Consider the following 19,125-nt stretch of genomic DNA (forward strand, 5'->3'; position numbering starts at 1 on the left):
GGTATCTGCAGATGGCTTGTACACTATTAAAAGTGTACGTGGCCACGTCAATCACAAAATTCTTCCTGTTTCGAATTGTAAGACATTTTCGTACAAGTTCTTACCCAGAAAAGTCAGTGTGTTTCTTTAGAGGTTTAGGCTCGATTCGTTATCGGTTCGTTGGAATCTTTCAGTTAAAGGAATCGATATCAAATTTGTTGTTTGTCCGGTTTGCAACAACGGAGTTGAGACTAGTGATCATTTATTTTTTGGAAGTGCTTTGGCTTCGGACCTTTGGCGTCTTTTACCGGTTTGGTTGAATTGTAATTTGCCTACTTTGTTATCATGGGACACTTTCATCGTTTGGTTAGAGGGGGTTCAATTATCTTGTGTTCAAAAGAAAAGAGTGTTAGCATCCAAAGTTACTCTTCTATAGGCGTTGTGGCGATTTCGAAACGGCGTTGTTTTTAATGATGCTTTTTGTAATAGAAATAGTCCTTTTCATGTAATTAGATTATTCTCTTTTCGTTGGTTAAAACTTAAAACATAGGGGTAAGTTAGTCTCCAGTTTGAACACTTGACTTTCTATGCCTTTGTAATTTCTCCCTTAACGCCTTGCTAGGGAGCGTTTTATCAATATAATTATTCTTTGGCCGTAAAAAAAAAAGTCACATACACACATATCTTCACAACCATCTTCCTCATCCATCTACTTTTTTAAAATCTTCAAATATTCATCCTTCTTAAATCTTACATTTTTACTCATGGGTTCGAGGTTAAGTGGTTTCAATTCCGATTCGGAAGATTTTCGCCTTGTTCAACTTATTCAACAAATAGAAGAGGATGAGTCAGAAGTCGATTCTGCACTGTGTATTCCACAAGTTCAAGCTTACATTCCTAGAGATCGTGACGAGGCTGTTGAACGATTGTGGAGAGATTATTTTTGTGAGTCACCAATATATCCACACAAAAAAAGTTTAAACGACGTTTTCGTTTTAAACATATGGATCTTAGAAACAGCGCAGTGGCGCGTCGCGCCACTTACTCGCGCGTCGCGCCGACGAGCGGGATCTGGTGAATATTTAGATTATGATTATTAGCAAATTCACATGAAAATAAGTTTTGTTGCTATGTGGTTAAACTAAGTTCTAGTGAATATTACTGTAGGTCAGAATGTTTTTAGCTAAATGTACTACTGATCAAAATGTTTGTGGTTGACCCAAACCATCAATGTTTTTAGCTAAATGTACTACTGATCAATAATGTACTCACAGTATTTTCTTTTAACAATATACAATAACCTTCAATCTATGATATGCTATGATCGATATAGATGTTATTCAGCATTCAGTATGTACACGACTTAACATAGACGTAACAATCTCGAACAACAAAGACAAATAAATCCCCCAGTTTAAATTCATTAGGGTCGTTTTTTTCTTTCACATGGATGTACACAACTATTGGACAACCTTTTTTTTTTTACCTTACATTAAATTGTCGATGAAAAGATAACCACCATGTTACCACCCATAGCCATTTTGTGTAAAAGACTGCCAGACAATAAAAGTCGTAGCCATTATTGAGTAAGAACGATGACCAAAATTTGTTGCGACAGCCCGTTCCAATACTAGTTTATACCAATACCACATTAAAACTCTTCTTTTAAATATAGTTTCAAATTTCAATTCAAATTAGTCCTTTTTGACAAACAAAAATAGCAGTTATACCAAACAAAGTTGAAGGTAACACGTAGAATCCAATCCAACTTATAACAAAATAAAATATCCATGACCAAAAGCAAACATTACATCAAAAGTTTTGTCGGGCTTTACTCTTACACGTATAGCCCGACAAAACTAATGAGTTATATATCGTTAACAGAAATTAAATACATTAGAAGATTTCAAACACGTCGAATCAATAACTCTGACAACCCAAATTAAAATAACATATTTACATACAGATTGTATTGTTTTTTTAGTGTCCACCAATTGATGCTGCTGTTTATCTCGATATGGGTTTTAAATTACCTGAAAGATTAAAAGATAAAGATGGTGAAAATATGATCAGCAAAAAAAACCTTCAACATGTTTGACTATAAAAGTCAAAGATTTTAGATTAAATTCAATAATCAGGAAAAATTTTCATCTGAGAACGAAGAATCACTAGCGTAACATAAACACAACTCACCAAATGAAGATACGGCAGAGGATTTTTATTTCAGTTCGAACCACCATGTGTGCCAGCTGTCACAACACGATTGGCATTACTTTCTCCTGCATCTGAAAGCAGTGCAGCTAAATTACTTGATGAAGAAGAATCACGATTTTGATCTTGACTATCGGTTTCTTGAACTTCAAGTCGTTCAATCACGCGAGACATATTAGTAATTCCAGTATTTACATCTCTTCTTATTTCTGAGCCAATGTTCGACATCGATGGACTCTTGTTAAAAAGCCTTTCTTTCCATCCTCTTGTACTCTTCGATATTGATTCTTTGTATCTACAAAATTATTTAAAAAAAAAAAATTAAAATAAAAAATAAAACCTTTAAATTTAAGCAGAAATTTAAAAATAATGCAATAAGAAAAATATATATTTAAAGGGTCGATTATACCTTGTTGAAATAGCACTAAATCTAGATTTCCATGTATCTGAAGGTGTTTGCAGTTCCGATGGGCCCGCTCTATCTTGATCAGGCAGGGAAGATAGACCAGTCGAGCTTCTGTATATAAAAATGGGTAAATTAGGGTTAAGTGTCGGCGAAATGTATCAAACTTTATTCGAAGTTTATAGTATAGTTGTATGTATCAAACTATATGCTATTAAGCTACTGGTATTCTTCATTTTATACTAACAGCCATATAAGTTGCCACATCATCAAAACAGGTATCATGTACGGAGTAACAATTATACAAATTATGAGACACTATAGACATCGAATAGCAATAATCAATGTTGCAGAACTCAGAATTACTACGCGAGTACTCGGTTTTTACAACTCGGGAGTACTCTCCGCTCGGGGAGAATTCGGTCAAACTCGGTCAAAACTCGGGATTAGTCGGCAAATCGATCAAAACTCGGGATTACTTGAGAAATCGGTCAAAAACTCGGTCAAAGTCAAAGTTGGTCAACATCCGAGTACTCCCTAAATTGCCAAGTACACCCTAAAAAAGGTACCGACCGAGTACTCACCGAGTAGAAATTTTTGCAACCTTGGCAATAATTGAAAATTCAACTTCTTAATAACTATACCTTTGGCACGCGTATCTACTTTAGAAAAAATCTACATACGGAAACATGTATGTATAAACTACAAAAAGTAGTAATATTTGTCTCTAGATATGGTTATGTTATTAACGAAGTTATTTTATTTCGTTTAGCATAAACTCGTGAATACCTATGAATAACAGACGTCCCATGTTGACTATCTGCCACGTCAGCAATTCCAGATATCGACGAACGTTGAACAACTCCACCCCCTCCTCGACCTGTGACTAGGGTTGTTGATGCCCTAGGCGGGTCTACAGAAACCGGTGCATTGACGGGTTCAACTTGTTCTTGAATCGCACCGGCGGGAGCCGAGATGGGACACACTAAAAACTGTGGACGGGTAGGAGCCGCGGGCCGGTTTCTTGAACCGTCCCTTCGACCCACGTGATGTGTTGTTCTTCCCATAGCAGCTGCAGCTGCTAAATGTTGGATGATTCGATCCTCCAGTTCACCATCGTTCACACCAACTGGCAACTGAAAAAATAAAAAGTGTCGATGTCAGAAATTTATTTTTATTAAAATAATGGAATAATAAGGCCACCTATGTTTTAGAACTGTTTGTCCCATTAAAAATTGTATCTGATTTCATACAAGGTTGTAAAAGTCGCAAGCCGGGGAAGAGTCGGTCGAGACCTTGGAGGGACGAGTCGGGGACGAGATGGATGTTGCCCAACGTTGACTTTTAATAGTAATAAATAAAATAAACATATATAGATATATATCACATAAATATATCAAACATAAAACATAATATTCAAACATAGATATATTGCACAAAATCTAATTTTAAAATTTTCTTTTTACCTAACTTTGACTTTGACCGACTAACACCGACTGTGAAATGTGACCGACTCAGACCCAAATTTTTAGTGTTTGACCGGATTTTAAGGCGTTTTTGGGCAAGTCTGGATGGGCGAGGCCCCAAACCGACACTTTGGCCTTCTTTTACAACATTGATTTCATATATACCGAATCCGGTCAAAGCCTTGCTGGAATATTGTAGAAGTACACAAATACCTCTAACTTTTACAAATTAAATTATTTTAATAATGAATTGTGAAATGCTAATGGACCCCCTCATCTAATATAATACGAGTATATAATACTCCATAAAGTCGTATGTATCAGATAACCTAATTAAATACCTCGCCGGTAACAATAATTGAGTGATATAAATGAAGTATAAAAATAACATACGTGTTGTAATTCAAAATCACCAAGTGTCGGGTGACGAAATATTGTGGAATTCCTAGTCGGGTTGAACCTAAACCGTCTTTCTTGTTCTACTGCATCCAATAATTCTTGACTGCAAGTGTTAAACTCATTAGCATATCAATAATGACCAGAATAGCTTTTAAAAAATAATTAAAAAAAAAAACACAAAATAAAAATAAATAATGACCAGAATAGATCACCTTGATGGATCTTTTAGGCTGATAGCTTGCCAACACATTGGACAATTCGAGCTTCTCTGACACCTAGTAGTACACGTACGAAAACAGTTAAGTTTTCAGACAAAACTAGATGTGACTTTCAATATTAAGGTGTAACATATTTGAAATCCTACCATTCAAGAATACATTGAAGATGGAACTCATGTTTGCAGCTAGTCACCTAAGAAAAAAATATACATTACCATAAATTATGTACTTAAAAAACATCTAAATTAAGATAAACATGACATATCAGGGTTAAGTGTTTATAACTGTATCAAACATTACCCAAAAGTATGATGTATGTATCCAACTATAAACATTTTCAGACAATTATTACCGTTCCAGGATCATTATCAGAAAAAGCTTCAAGGCAAATGCTACAAGAATCCTCACAAGCTTCTTGTATTCCTCCTTCAACAAAAGCTGCAGGCGATATCAGATGACCCTCGCTCTTTCCTTTTTCCATTTTTGGAACCTTATCCACATTTAGAACCTAAATAAAACGTATACCCATATACTTAACATTAAGAAGACAATAAATCAACCATTCACATCTTTACAAAAATTAAATTAAGTTCATATCTTGGGGCCTATTTACTTCCCACTTAATGATCTGTTTCTGTACATCTCTTAATTCAGTAAGTAAAATTGTTGTTTCTTTGTCACTTAATCTGTCTGAAAATTGGTCTATTTGTAGTGAACATTGGTACTCCATATTTGTAGGAGACATAAAATCAGACACCCCTTCTCAAACAAAGGCAAGTGGAAACAGAGGCAAATTCATAGAAAAAGTAAACAACCTCTTAATTTGGAAACGCAAAAATTAACAACGGTACTCAATCCCACTTATAGCAGCCCACCAAAATTAACATTAACATATAGGTATACAAAATCCACAGTTTCCCTATATAACTCCAAATCGTACAATATTAGTTTATTTGATATTTGAACAATACTTAACCTAATACCAAATACCCTATATGGCCTATAAATTGAAGAGAGCAAGTGTGACCAAATTATGAAGAAAAAAAAAATAGTATTAAAGCAATATACAAACTACAGTAAAAGTTTACAACTTTAAAATCAATTATATAACTCTAAACTCTCCCCATCTCTAATTTTAGATCAATTTCATTCTACAATAGTAAGATTAAAGAAATGTCCAGTTACACCACATAATGTGCTACATAAACCCTAAAAATGAACAGCAATTGCAATACAAAATGATCACCTAAGATTGCCCACGTGTTACACTTTCCCCTAAGACTCAACCCCATAAAATTAATTAATACTAAATTAATCAAAGTTGATTAATCACTAAAAATTCTAAACAAAAATCACATACAAGATATAAGAATTATAGATAACACATACCCATATGATAAAACCATTAAAATAAGAGAACCCTTGAAGAGAAATAGAAAATCTAGAGACTTTATTGATCAGATACCTTTAATTGTTATACATATATTATATATAGTTGCATATACACAAGTATACGAATAAATGGCAGATAAATCCAACAGATTGTTATGTGGGATTAATAATTTACCTCCATGGGGTTGAATAAAATGTTCCAACGATTATGATCAAGAACCCTGCAAGGGTTTTTTGAATTAAAGATGCAAAATTTATGGGATATTTTTACAGGAGTAGTAAATGAAAAAGAGTTGTGGGAACCATGAATGGTTTTGGTGATAAAGAGAGAGAATGAGGAAGGAAGATAGCGTTTGAAGAGGGTTTCAGGGGATGGAAATTGGAAGTACTCCCTTAATTTAAGATTATTTTATTTTTAAAATATGATATGAAATGAAATATGAATATGATAATAACAAGTAGGCCCTCCCGATGGCGAGATCTTTCGGATTGCATATTCATATTTAACGTAGTGTTATTTATTTACAGAATTAAAAATGCATTGATGCGGGTGTGTTTGGATGCACGTGGTTAGTACCTAATGTATCTAATAGCCTATGCGTTTTTAACGCCAGGAAAATCGAGTAAAAAAGAGGGACGAAACCATCGATATGATGTAGTTAGTTTGGGTTGTTTATTATATATGTGTGTGTGTGTGTGTGTGTGCGTGTATATATATATATATATATATATATATATATATATATATATATATGAAAAATTGTCCGAAACGTTTAGCGTTTTTTTAAAAAAACGTCCGTTTCGCGTATAATTAGTTGCGTTGTGTTCGTAAAATTATTTTGAGTTGAACGGTGGTGTCGAAAATTTTAACTCGCGGTGAGCGGGAAGATACGGTCCTTTAAAAAATTGGGTGGAGTTTGGTTAAAAAAATTTAATAAAATAATAATTGTACGTGTTATACCCCTGAAGAATTGTAGATTGGACCATGGTTTAGGGGCTGTTTTGTAAGTTAGTTGTTGGTTGTCGTTTGGAAAGCTTGAAATGGCAAAAATTACGAAAATTAGTATATAGGAAGATTGTTAGTTGTCGTATGGAAAGCTTGAAATGGCAAAAATGACGAAAATTTGTACGAGAATAAGTATATAGGAAGAATGGGATTATATCAAAATTTAGAAGAGGGTGGCGATATTTCCAAATTACTTTTTGATAGATCCACACATTTTTCAAGCTGTCTTCCTAAAATACCCTCTAATGTAGTTTATCAATTTTATTGTATAATACATGATTTAAGGGTATGTTAGTCAATTTGTGTGAATCTATCAAAAAGTGATTTGGAAATATCACTACCTCAAAATTTATTATTTAGTTGTAGCATCACCTAAATTTATTATTTAGTTGTAACATTGACTATGTGTCTTTTCATTTTGATTCTTTTTCAATTTGTTGAAGTTTTTTTTTAAGAAAAAAAAAATAAAACTTATTTAGAACTTAGGTCTCTCACCAAAAGCAAAATGTGACAATCGCTCCAAATCCATATGGACGAACACGTCATTCATCGATTTCATTGCGTTTGGTAAACATTGCATTCTTTTGAAAAGGCACACCATAAATGAATATTTAAATCAAAGATTTTCGACATCTGATGATTTCTACATATAGACAATCACCATAAATAATAGTTTACAATAGTACTTCCGTTGACAATGCAGTCAAAATAAGATACATGGTGATGATTTGGTGAATGCAACGTTTCCTTGAAAAATATGCCATGTAAGACTCCATGCACATAGCTTGTCTAACATATAAGAAAACAGCGGAAGACTTCTAGGGAACCTGAGAATAAACATGATAACAAGTGTCAACACAAAGGTTGGTGAGTTCATAGTTTTAATGTTTTGCATAATCTGTACATAAAGGTGGATCACAAGATTTCAGTTGTTTCATCCAGAAACGTTTATCAAAATATTCTACAAGATTGAGCACCCTGGTAACTAAACGTATATATAATTTATACCCTTTGTATAATCATCTTAATAATACACGCAAACCAACTTGTACGCTTCTCAAATAGCATACGTCCGTTAAAAGGCTAGTGCTCTAGTTCGGACGGGGATATCATGCCCTATGGATCCATATACTACTACTCGCGCCCACCAGTTCTTATAACCGGCAGTTACTAGTTACCAAAGCTAAGGGATTTTGTAGTGAACCGAACTTTTCCATGTTTATATATATTAAATGAAATTGATATTTACATGATTAAGTGTTTCCAACATGTTAAGCAATCAAACTTGTTAAGACTTGATTAATTGAAATAGGTTTTATATAGACAATTGACCACCCAAGTTGACCGGCGATTCACAAACGTTAAAAACTTGTAAAAACTATATGATGACATACATATGGATATATATATATATATATATATATATATATATATATATATATATATATATATATATATATATATATAGTTATCATGATATTATGATAAGTATGTACCTCATTAAGTATTTTAACAATGAGTTATATACATAAAAATGAGACTATTGCACTTCCAATTCACTTCACCACTCACCTTCACCACTCACCACCTACTCCATTTCACTTCCAATTTTCTTCCCAATTCTCTCTCAAAACACACACACTCTTCCATGAATGTCTAAGTTACTATTTTTCCAGCAAAAATCATCAAATACAAGCGTTGGTTATTACCTATAATCATCATAAAAACAATTACTCAAGAACACATCAAGAACACTTCCAAGTTTACAAGTTTACTTCCAAGTTTCCTAATCCATTCCAAGCAATCATCTAAGATCAAGAAACCTTTGTTATTTTGATAGTGCTCCAAATGAACATATATTTAGTAGCAATATCCTCCCAATATGTAAATTAGTTAGTTGTAATTGTCCTATTTTAAGTTGTAATCGTTTATATTAAATAAGTGAGAAGACAAAAGGCGAAAACGACGATTTGAAGACGCAAATGACCAAAAAGCTCAAATGTACAAGATACAATCCAAGTGGTTCAATTTATTGATGAGAAACGTCTAAAAATGACAAAAGTACAAGTTGCGGAACGCAAAGTACAAGATATTAAATTATACGAAAGGACGTTCAAAAATCCGAAACCGGGACCTGAGCCAACTATCAACGCCTAACGCAACGGACCAAAAATTACAAGTCTACTATGCACAAGAATATAATATAATATTTAAATAATTATATAAATTATTTATATATTTTATATTATATTAAATAGTGTCGGCAGACTAAAAACAAATGAATGTGAGCTGGTGCCAGACACCATGCGATCGCATGGCCAGAAGGCACATATCCCATGCGATCGCATGGCCCGAAAAAGTTGGTCAGGTCCTATAAATAGCCAGCTTATTCGACGAGTTTTATATAATAATAATAATAATACTCCCTATGTAATATAAATATATATATATATATATATATATATATATATATATATATATATATATATATATATTATATATAATATATATTAGTTTAGTTTTTTATTAGATTAGATTAGTTTGGGTTATGTAAAAGTTATTTTACGGGTTCTAAAGTTGAAATTCTGTCCGTGTAAAGCTACGCGATAAATACTCAATGTAAGTTATGTTCTCCTTTTTAAATTAATGTCTTGCAACTAAGTTATTATTATGCTTATTTAAACCGAAGTAATCATGATGTTGGGCTAAAATATTTAAAATTGGGTAATTGGGCTTTGTACCATAATTGGGGTTTGGACAAAAGAACGACACTTGTGGAAATTAGACTATGGGCTATTAATGGGCTTTATATTTGTTTAACTAAATGATAGTTTGTTAATTTTAATATAAAGATTTTCAATTGGACGTCCCTATAAATAACCATATACACTCGATCGGACACGATGGACGGGATATTTATATGTACGAATAATCGTTCATTTAACCGGACACTGGAATGGATTAATAGTCTATGGAATTATTAAAACAGGGGTGAAATTATGTACAAGGACACTTGGCGTAATTGTTAACAAAGTATTAAAACCTTGGGTTACACGCAGTCGATATCCTGGTGTAATTATTAAACAAAGTATTAAGACCTTGTTACAGTTTAAGTCCCCAATTAGTTGGAATATTTGACTTCGGGTATAAGGATAATTTGACGAGGACACTCGCACTTTATATTTATGACTGATGGACTGTTATGGACAAAAACCAGACTGACATATTGAATAATCCAGGACAAAGGACAATTAACCCATGGTAATAAACTAAAATTAACACGTCAAACATCATGATTACGGAAGTTTAAATAAGCATAATTGTTTTATTGTATTTTTCATCGTACTTTTATTTACTCGCTATTTTATTTAACGTCATTTATTTATTGTCATTTATTTTTCGCTACTTTAATTATTGTCATTTATATTTTGCATTAGGTTTTAATTGTAACTTAAAATATAAAATCGACAAACCAGTCATTAAACGGTAAACCCCCTTTTATATATTATTAATATAATATATTTTGTACAAATATAATTGTTTAAAAATATAGTGTAAAATAAGCCAGCTCCCTGTGGAACGAACCGGACTTACTAAAAACTATACTACTCTACGATTAGGTACACTGCCTATAGTGTTGTAGCAAGGTTTAGGTATATCCCATCTGTAAATAAATAATTAAAACTTGTGTAGTTTGTATCGCTTTTCGTACTAAAAATATATAGTATTTTCGTACCCCCACGCTGCACACATCAAGTTTTTCGCTGCCGGGGACTCGGCGAAACGGTATATTTTTAATATATATTTGTATACATATATTTATATATCATTTAAAAAAAACTGGACTTACAGGCCCATGCGATCGCATGAGCTAGAAACCTCAACACCATGCGATCGCATGGCCTGCCCTGACATGTTTAGGGTTTATAAATAATTATTATTATTAATTAGGGTTATTTATTTTAATATTTAGTTTTAGTTTTATTTAAAATTAGTAATATTAAGTTTTAATTAGTTTTATTAATATATAAATTAATACTTTTATAAATAATTATATAAAAATAATATTTTTATAAAAATAGGTAATTTTATCATTTTTTGTCTCTTTTTATAATTTGTATATTTTAATCATTTGTATATTTTTCGCTCGTAATTAGTTTTTAATTTAGTATTTGCCATAGTTATTTTATATATATAGATTCTTAGGCTTTGCCGTAAAATCCCTTAAGTGCTTTTTCTTTAGATTAAGATTTAGGCGCTTTGGAATTTTGCGACACCGTTTTTAGCTTTAGTTTTAAATAGATTTTAGTGCCTTTAAGTAATTGCCGTTTTCTGAATAAAATTGCATTTACCTTTAGACCTTTAGGCGCAACTTTTTAGATTTAGTTTTTAGACTTTTAAGTTTCGACGTTTTTCTTTCTTATTTTTATTTTCAACATTTTTCGACGCGCTCTTTTTCTTTCTTATTTCTCGCCACTCTACTTTTTAGGACTTAGAATTTTTTCTATTTCTTCTCTAAAATTTCAAAAATGAAAAATTATTTTAAGCGGTTAAATTGACAGACATCCAAATTTTCTGGTTCGTAGTAATAGTTGGATTTGTTAGTGGCTGAGTTGTGAGCTTCCGATTTAAAGGGTTCTGGCTCCCTGCTGCATCTATTGGCTATTCGAAACGTGGGCAAAATCAGAAAAGTCTATTAATTTGATAACTTATATAATTTTTATTTTTATAACTAATAGGATAATTAAGTAAATGCACCACATTGTAGCTAAAATTTAGTAATAAGCGCATTATGGAAAATCTCGAGAATATTTTGGAAACTCTTTATGACATCCGAAATCAATTTAATCAATACTCTTAAACGGGTGTTGATGAAAATTCGTTCGGTCAATCTTGGATCACGAATGACGAAACAATAACTGGTTGTGAAATCTGTGGAGATTATCACTCAACATGGGAATGTTATTATTACGTTCCTATGGAAAATTATGAACCCATGGAACCTGAAGGGGACGATTATGAAGAATACAATTCAAATTGGGATTATTCCCAAGAATATTTTCAAAGTCCACAACCAGAAGATGAGGAAAATTATGTGTCTGAAAATTCTTTAGATTATATGAAAATCAAACTCGAAGAACTTGATGCTCAAAATGAACAAATGAGAGAGTTTGTAAATAGGCAAGCTGAAACTCTATCAGATTACGCACCTGTTGATCTGAGGAGTCATGTACAAGAAAATCTCATATCATTGAATTTTGATGAATTCGAGAGCTCCGAAATCACCAATTATCCCGATGATACTTTTTATTCAGTTTTACCAATTTCACAACATATCGACACATTAGCCTCTACCGACAAAATCATCGATCCATCAATGAATGAAGAAGAAGTAAGGGTGACAAATTGGTACTCTTGGGAAAACGATAACGTTGAAAATTTTACCCCCGAGACCAAAATGGTGAGACCAATAAGTACCATTAATGAAGAAGAATTTGCTTCGATCCCGAAATTCACCATTCCACAACCTTCCAACCCAATATTCTCAATAGACGAGTCATCTACCAAAGATGAACTACAAGCTGTAATAGATATTGACACCTCGAATTTCACCAAATTGGGTAATAGAGGTGAAAACCTTGATCCCGAGAATGAACGAAAGGAAATGTTAGGAATTGTCCACCCTATAGAAATATGTATGTCGGTGTATATCGATCCATTTGACCAAGAACCAGAAAAGAGACATATCCATTTACTAAAAGCTACACTTAAAAAAGAATTAAGTAGTGACGATCGGGTGGGTCTAAACTTTAAACCCATTGATATATTTTATACCACCCGAGATGTAAATAACTGGCTCACTATTTTAATTCGTGGAACTTATTCTACCGACTTCACATGTCGTCAGCTAAGTATGGGGAAGTCTAACCCCACTTAACGTTAAATTAGGGGTTCGGGTTAGTGCATAACTCGTTAATAAACATGCATAATAAGTTAGGGTAAAAGACGCATTTTCAAAGATTAGCAAACAGTTCAGAAAAGCAACCGTTTTTGAAGAAAAACATGTGTGATAAAACAAGAAGGAATTAACGATGAGGCGCGCCATCTATCATTCGATGAGCTTTGTAATTACAAACTGGGTATTTTCAATCACTTTTCTACACTAATCACCCTCATGAATTTATAATTAGAATCTGATTTCATGCAAATGAGGGCATTGCATGATCTCAAGTGTGGGGAAGAGTTATAAATTCTCTCGGGTTTATACTTGGTTTATTTTCTAAATTTTGTGAAAATTTTAAAAAAAATTTCAACTAAATGAATTCAAAATCATGTTTATACATATTTATGAACGATGAAAAATAGGTGTTAATACCGAAATTATCGTTACCTCGGAAAGGACATAAATTGAGAAACAACTAAAACGCTTGAATTTATTTATTAAGATATAAAAAGACGCATGAAAAAAGCCAAGTGTGGGGAGAATGTACCAAGTTATTCAATTAAAAACTATCTATCACATGTTTCTGTAAAGTTTATTGCAGGTGCTTTTGTTTTGGACTAAATTGACTGTTTTACCCGCAATATTATAATAAAGATAAAAGAAAAGATGGATCTACACGATGAATCAATTCCATCATTAAAAGGAAGTAAAGTCTTCCGAAAAAGACACGCGCTTCTTGATTTAGGTCAAGAAGTTGTCGTCCAGACCAGCTGTAGGTTGAGGAAAAATCTAGAAAAGTCATCTCTAAAATCAGCTGGAAATCCACGGGCCTCATCATCAAACAGGGTCGCCATGTGGTCAGACTTATCCTAACCATGAGAGGATCTGTCTCGTAAAATGGGGAGGGCGCCGTGCAAATTAGCTTGATAAGACTAATGAATCAGATCCTCAGAAAGGATAATCTCCTTAAAGATTAAAAATCAGCTTTTAAGACTGATATTACTCAATCCTAGAGATTGACCTTAAAGATTGAGAATTACAAACTCATGGAATTCGATGATATCTAAACTCGAGCTTGAACGAGAAAATATTTTGATCAAATTAAAACCGATTTGTTTTCTGAAAACCCATTTTTAATGCGTTCATTACCATTGAACGTAAAATCCTAGGAATTCACCTAGAATTCATTAGGTCACCTGAACCAATTCGGGTGTCAACCGTAAGAACGGTGGTTGCATAGCATGGTCGAAGACAGGACCTTGTGCCAGACTGAAAAAAATTATAGGGTGATCTTTACTATTGCTCCTACAAAGGATAGTAATTGCATCCGACACGTTGTAGACCATGAACATCTGCATGTCATTAGACATTGCCTTAACAGTTGCTTGTTCAACGCTTTCCTTTACAACCGGACAGTAGTTTGCCGAAAGGTAATATACGGGACAAGTATACTGGACGTGTTGCTTTCCCAATAAGTGAGTGACACAAAACCATAAGTTTTGAGCTAAAATTTTCAAATCTGAAACCCACAAAACCCATAAAAACATTTTGCAAACACCGGTGAAGGGGTATTCCGGAAAACTTATCTAGGGTAAAAGCTAGAATGAATTTTCAAAAGATCAAATGTTTTCATAAAGATCCAATTTCCTTAAGGATCTAAATTTTTATAGTCATGTGGGACTGTAAACCACATCGTTACTATCATTGTTTATACCGCCGTATCAAAATCACTAATGTATAAAGTGTGAAGAATAAAGAAGTGATTCGTGTGATTTAATTTCAAGTTCTGTATTGCTTGAGGACAAGCAACGTTCAAGTGTGGGGATATTTGATAGTGCTCCAAATGAACATATATTTAGTAGCAATATCCTCCCAATATGTAAATTATTTAGTTGTAATTGTCCTATTTTAAGTTGTAATCGTTTATATTAAATAAGTGAGAAGACAAAAGGCGAAAACGACGATTTGAAGACGCAAATGACCAAAAAGCTCAAATGTACAAGATACAATCCAAGTGGTTCAATTTATTGATGAGAAACGTCTAAAAATGACAAAAGTACAAGTTGCGGAACGCAAAGTACAAGATATTAAATTATACGAAAGGACGTTCAAAAATCCGAAACCGGGACCTGAGCCAACTATCAACGCCCAACGCAACGGACCAAAAATTACAAGTCTACTATGCACAAGAATATAATATAATATTTAAATAATTATATAAATTATTTATATAATTTATATTATATTAAATAGTGTCGGCAGACTAAAAAACAAATGAATGTGAGCTGGTGCCAGACACCATGCGATCGCATGGCCAGAAGGCACATATCCCATGCGATCGCATGGCCCGAAAAAGTTGGTCAGGTCCTATAAATAGCCAGCTTATTCGACGAGTTTTATATAATAATAATAATAATACTCCCTATGTAATATAAATATATATATATATATATATATATATATATATTATATATATTAGTTTAGTTTTTTATTAGATTAGATTAGTTTGGGTTATGTAAAAGTTATTTTACGGGTTCTAAAGTTGAAATTCTGTCCGTGTAAAGCTACGCGATAAATACTCAATGTAAGTTATGTTCTCCTTTTTAAATTAATGTCTTGCAACTAAGTTATTATTATGCTTATTTAAACCGAAGTAATCATGATGTTGGGCTAAAATATTTAAAATTGGGTAATTGGGCTTTGTACCATAATTGGGGTTTGGACAAAAGAACGACACTTGTGGAAATTAGACTATGGGCTATTAATGGGCTTTATATTTGTTTAACTAAATGATAGTTTGTTAATTTTAATATAAAGATTTTCAATTGGACGTCCCTATAAATAACCATATACACTCGATCGGACACGATGGACGGGATATTTATATGTACGAATAATCGTTCATTTAACCGGACACTGGAATGGATTAATAGTCTATGGAATTATTAAAACAGGGGTGAAATTATGTACAAGGACACTTGGCGTAATTGTTAACAAAGTATTAAAACCTTGGGTTACACGCAGTCGATATCCTGGTGTAATTATTAAACAAAGTATTAAGACCTTGTTACAGTTTAAGTCCCCAATTAGTTGGAATATTTGACTTCGGGTATAAGGATAATTTGACGAGGACACTCGCACTTTATATTTATGACTGATGGACTGTTATGGACAAAAACCAGACTGACATATTGAATAATCCAGGACAAAGGACAATTAACCCATGGTAATAAACTAAAATTAACACGTCAAACATCATGATTACGGAAGTTTAAATAAGCATAATTGTTTTATTGTATTTTTCATCGTACTTTTATTTACTCGCTATTTTATTTAACGTCATTTATTTATTGTCATTTATTTTTCGCTACTTTAATTATTGTCATTTATATTTTGCATTAGGTTTTAATTGTAACTTAAAATATAAAATCGACAAACCAGTCATTAAACGGTAAACCCCCTTTTATATATTATTAATATAATATATTTTGTACAAATATAATTGTTTAAAAATATAGTGTAAAATAAGCCAGCTCCCTGTGGAACGAACCGGACTTACTAAAAACTATACTACTCTACGATTAGGTACACTACCTATAGTGTTGTAGCAAGGTTTAGGTATATCCCATCTGTAAATAAATAATTAAAACTTGTGTAGTTTGTATCGCTTTTCGTACTAAAAATATATAGTATTTTCGTACCCCCACGCTGCACACATCATATTTACAGTAGGTTATCTTTCTAAATCAAGGTAATATTTATATTCAAGCTTTGATTCAATTTCTATAACTATAACTATCTTAATTCGAGTAATAATCTTACTTGAACTTGTTTTTGTGTCATGATTCTATTTCAAGAACTTCCAAGCCATCAAAGATCCTTTGAAGCTCAAGTTATTTTTTCATCATTTCCAGTAGGTTTACCTACTAAACTTGAGGTAGTAATGATGTTCATAACATCATTCGATTCATATATGTATAACTATCTTATTCGAAGATTTGAACATGTAATCACTAGAACATAGTTTAGTTAATTCTAAACTTGTTCGCAAACAAAAGTTAATCCTTCTAACTTGACTTTTAAAATCAACTAAACACATGTTCTATATCTATATGATATGCTAACTTAATGATTTAAAACCTGAAAATACGAAAAACACCGTAAAACTAGATATACGCCGTCGTAGTAACACTGTGGGCTGTTTTGGGTTAGTTAATTAAAAACTATGATAAACTTTGATTTAAAAGTTGTTCTTATAGGAAAATGATTTTTCTTATGAACATGAAACTATATCCAAAAATCATGGTTAAACTCAAAGTGGAAGTATGTTTTCCAAAATGGTCATCTAGACGTCGTTCTTTCGACTGAAATGACTACCTTTACAAAAAAGACTTGTAACCTGTATTTCCGACTATAAACTTATACTTTTTCGGTTTAGATTCATAAACTTAAGTTCAATATGAAACCATAGCAACTTGAATCACTCAAAACGGATTTAAAACGAAGAAGTTATGGGTAAAACAAGATTGGATATTTTTGCTTGTTGTAACTACGTGAAATTTGGTAACAAATCTATATTAATCATATCCTAGCTAACTCATATTGTATTATACATGTATTCTAATATATTATGTAATCTTGGGATACTATAGACACGTATGCAAATGTTTTGACATATCATATCGACCCATGTATATATATTATTTGGAACAACCATAGACACTCTATATGTAGTAATGTTGGAGTTAGCTATAAAGGGTTGAGGTTGATTCTAAAAATATATATACTTTGAGTTGTGATCTAGCCTGAGACGTGTATACACTGGGTCGTGGATTGATTCAAGATAATGTATCAATTTATTTCGGTACATCTAAATGTGGACAACTAGTTATAGGTTACTAACGAGGACAGCTGGCTTAATAAACTTAAAACATTAAAACGTATTAAAAATGTTGTAAATATATTTTGAACATACTTTGATATATATGTACATATTTGTTATAGGTTCGTGAATCGACCAGTAACCAAGTCTTACTTCCCGACGAAGTAAAAAATCTGTGAAAGTGAGTTATAGTTCCACTTTTAAAATCTAATATTTTTGGGATGAGAATACATGCAGCTTTCTAAATGTTTTACAAAATAGACACAAGTACGCGAAACTACATTCTATGGTTGGATTATTAAATCGAATATTGCCCCTTCAAGTCTGGTAGCCTAAGAATTAGGGAAATGACCCCTAATTGATCCTAAAGATAGATCTATGGGCCTAACAAACCCCATTCTGAAATTTGGAATGCTTTAATACTTCGATTTATATGGTGATTGTGATTGCCAATTTATGACATACTTGCGAGTATGCGGGGAATATTCAATATGTATTATGTTAATGTCGGTTATCAGGTGTTCATCATAGAATGATTTTTATACACTTGCGAGTGTAGGATTATTGAATAAATGAAATCTTGTGGTCTATTATATTAATTTGATAATATATAGGTTAAACCTATAACTCACCAACATTTTTGTTGACGTTTAAAGCATGTTTATTCTCAGGTGATTATTAAGAGCTTCCGCTATTGCATGCTAATATATGGACAAGACTTGGTGTCAGCATGCTTGTATAATATTGTTTAAAACTGCATTCGAGATTTACTTTGTTGTAACATATTAATATTGTAAACCAATATGTATTGGTAGTGTGTAAGTGTGATATTTTTAGATTATCATTTCTGATAATCTAGGTGGTGTCCTTTTAACCTTGTCGATAAAATAAAGGTTATGGTTTGTTTTAAAAACGAATGCAGTCTTTTAAAAACGTCTCATATAGAGGTCACAACTGTAAGACCCGAATAATTGTAGTGTACATGTGTGTATATAAGTTACTCAGTTTTGGGGTTTTGGTTGCACATAATTAAAAAGAGAAAAGATGCTGAACTGGGAGGTCGCGCGCCGCGCGGCTAGGTGGCGCGCCGCGCCATCTGTCTGCGACAGATTCCCCTTTTCTTTTTAATTAGATATTTTGAGGGCATTTTGGTAAAATCACCTTGGGGTCTGAATTTAATGCCTTAGATCAGTTTTGGGAGCTCATTAACTCCATTCACAACCAC

The 19,125-nt window shown here is 32.6% G+C and overlaps 1 protein-coding gene across 1 annotated transcript; it reads right to left on the reverse strand.

The window, feature by feature from the left end:
- Positions 1–1,737: 1,737 nt before the first annotated feature.
- LOC139852294 (E3 ubiquitin-protein ligase RHF2A-like) lies at positions 1,738–6,433 on the reverse strand. Its single transcript, XM_071841564.1, has 9 exons — positions 6,244–6,433; positions 5,029–5,184; positions 4,823–4,869; positions 4,671–4,733; positions 4,453–4,561; positions 3,383–3,729; positions 2,600–2,707; positions 2,173–2,485; positions 1,738–2,012 (listed from the first exon to the last, which is right to left on the reverse strand). Exons 1-8 carry the CDS (start codon positions 6,247–6,249, stop codon positions 2,203–2,205), a joined length of 1,119 nt encoding a protein of 372 aa, XP_071697665.1. The 5' UTR covers positions 6,250–6,433; the 3' UTR covers positions 1,738–2,012; positions 2,173–2,202.
- Positions 6,434–19,125: the final 12,692 nt, after the last annotated feature.

This window comes from Rutidosis leptorrhynchoides, chromosome 6, assembly GCF_046630445.1.
Source record: "Rutidosis leptorrhynchoides isolate AG116_Rl617_1_P2 chromosome 6, CSIRO_AGI_Rlap_v1, whole genome shotgun sequence".
Taxonomy (NCBI): Eukaryota; Viridiplantae; Streptophyta; class Magnoliopsida; order Asterales; family Asteraceae; genus Rutidosis; species Rutidosis leptorrhynchoides.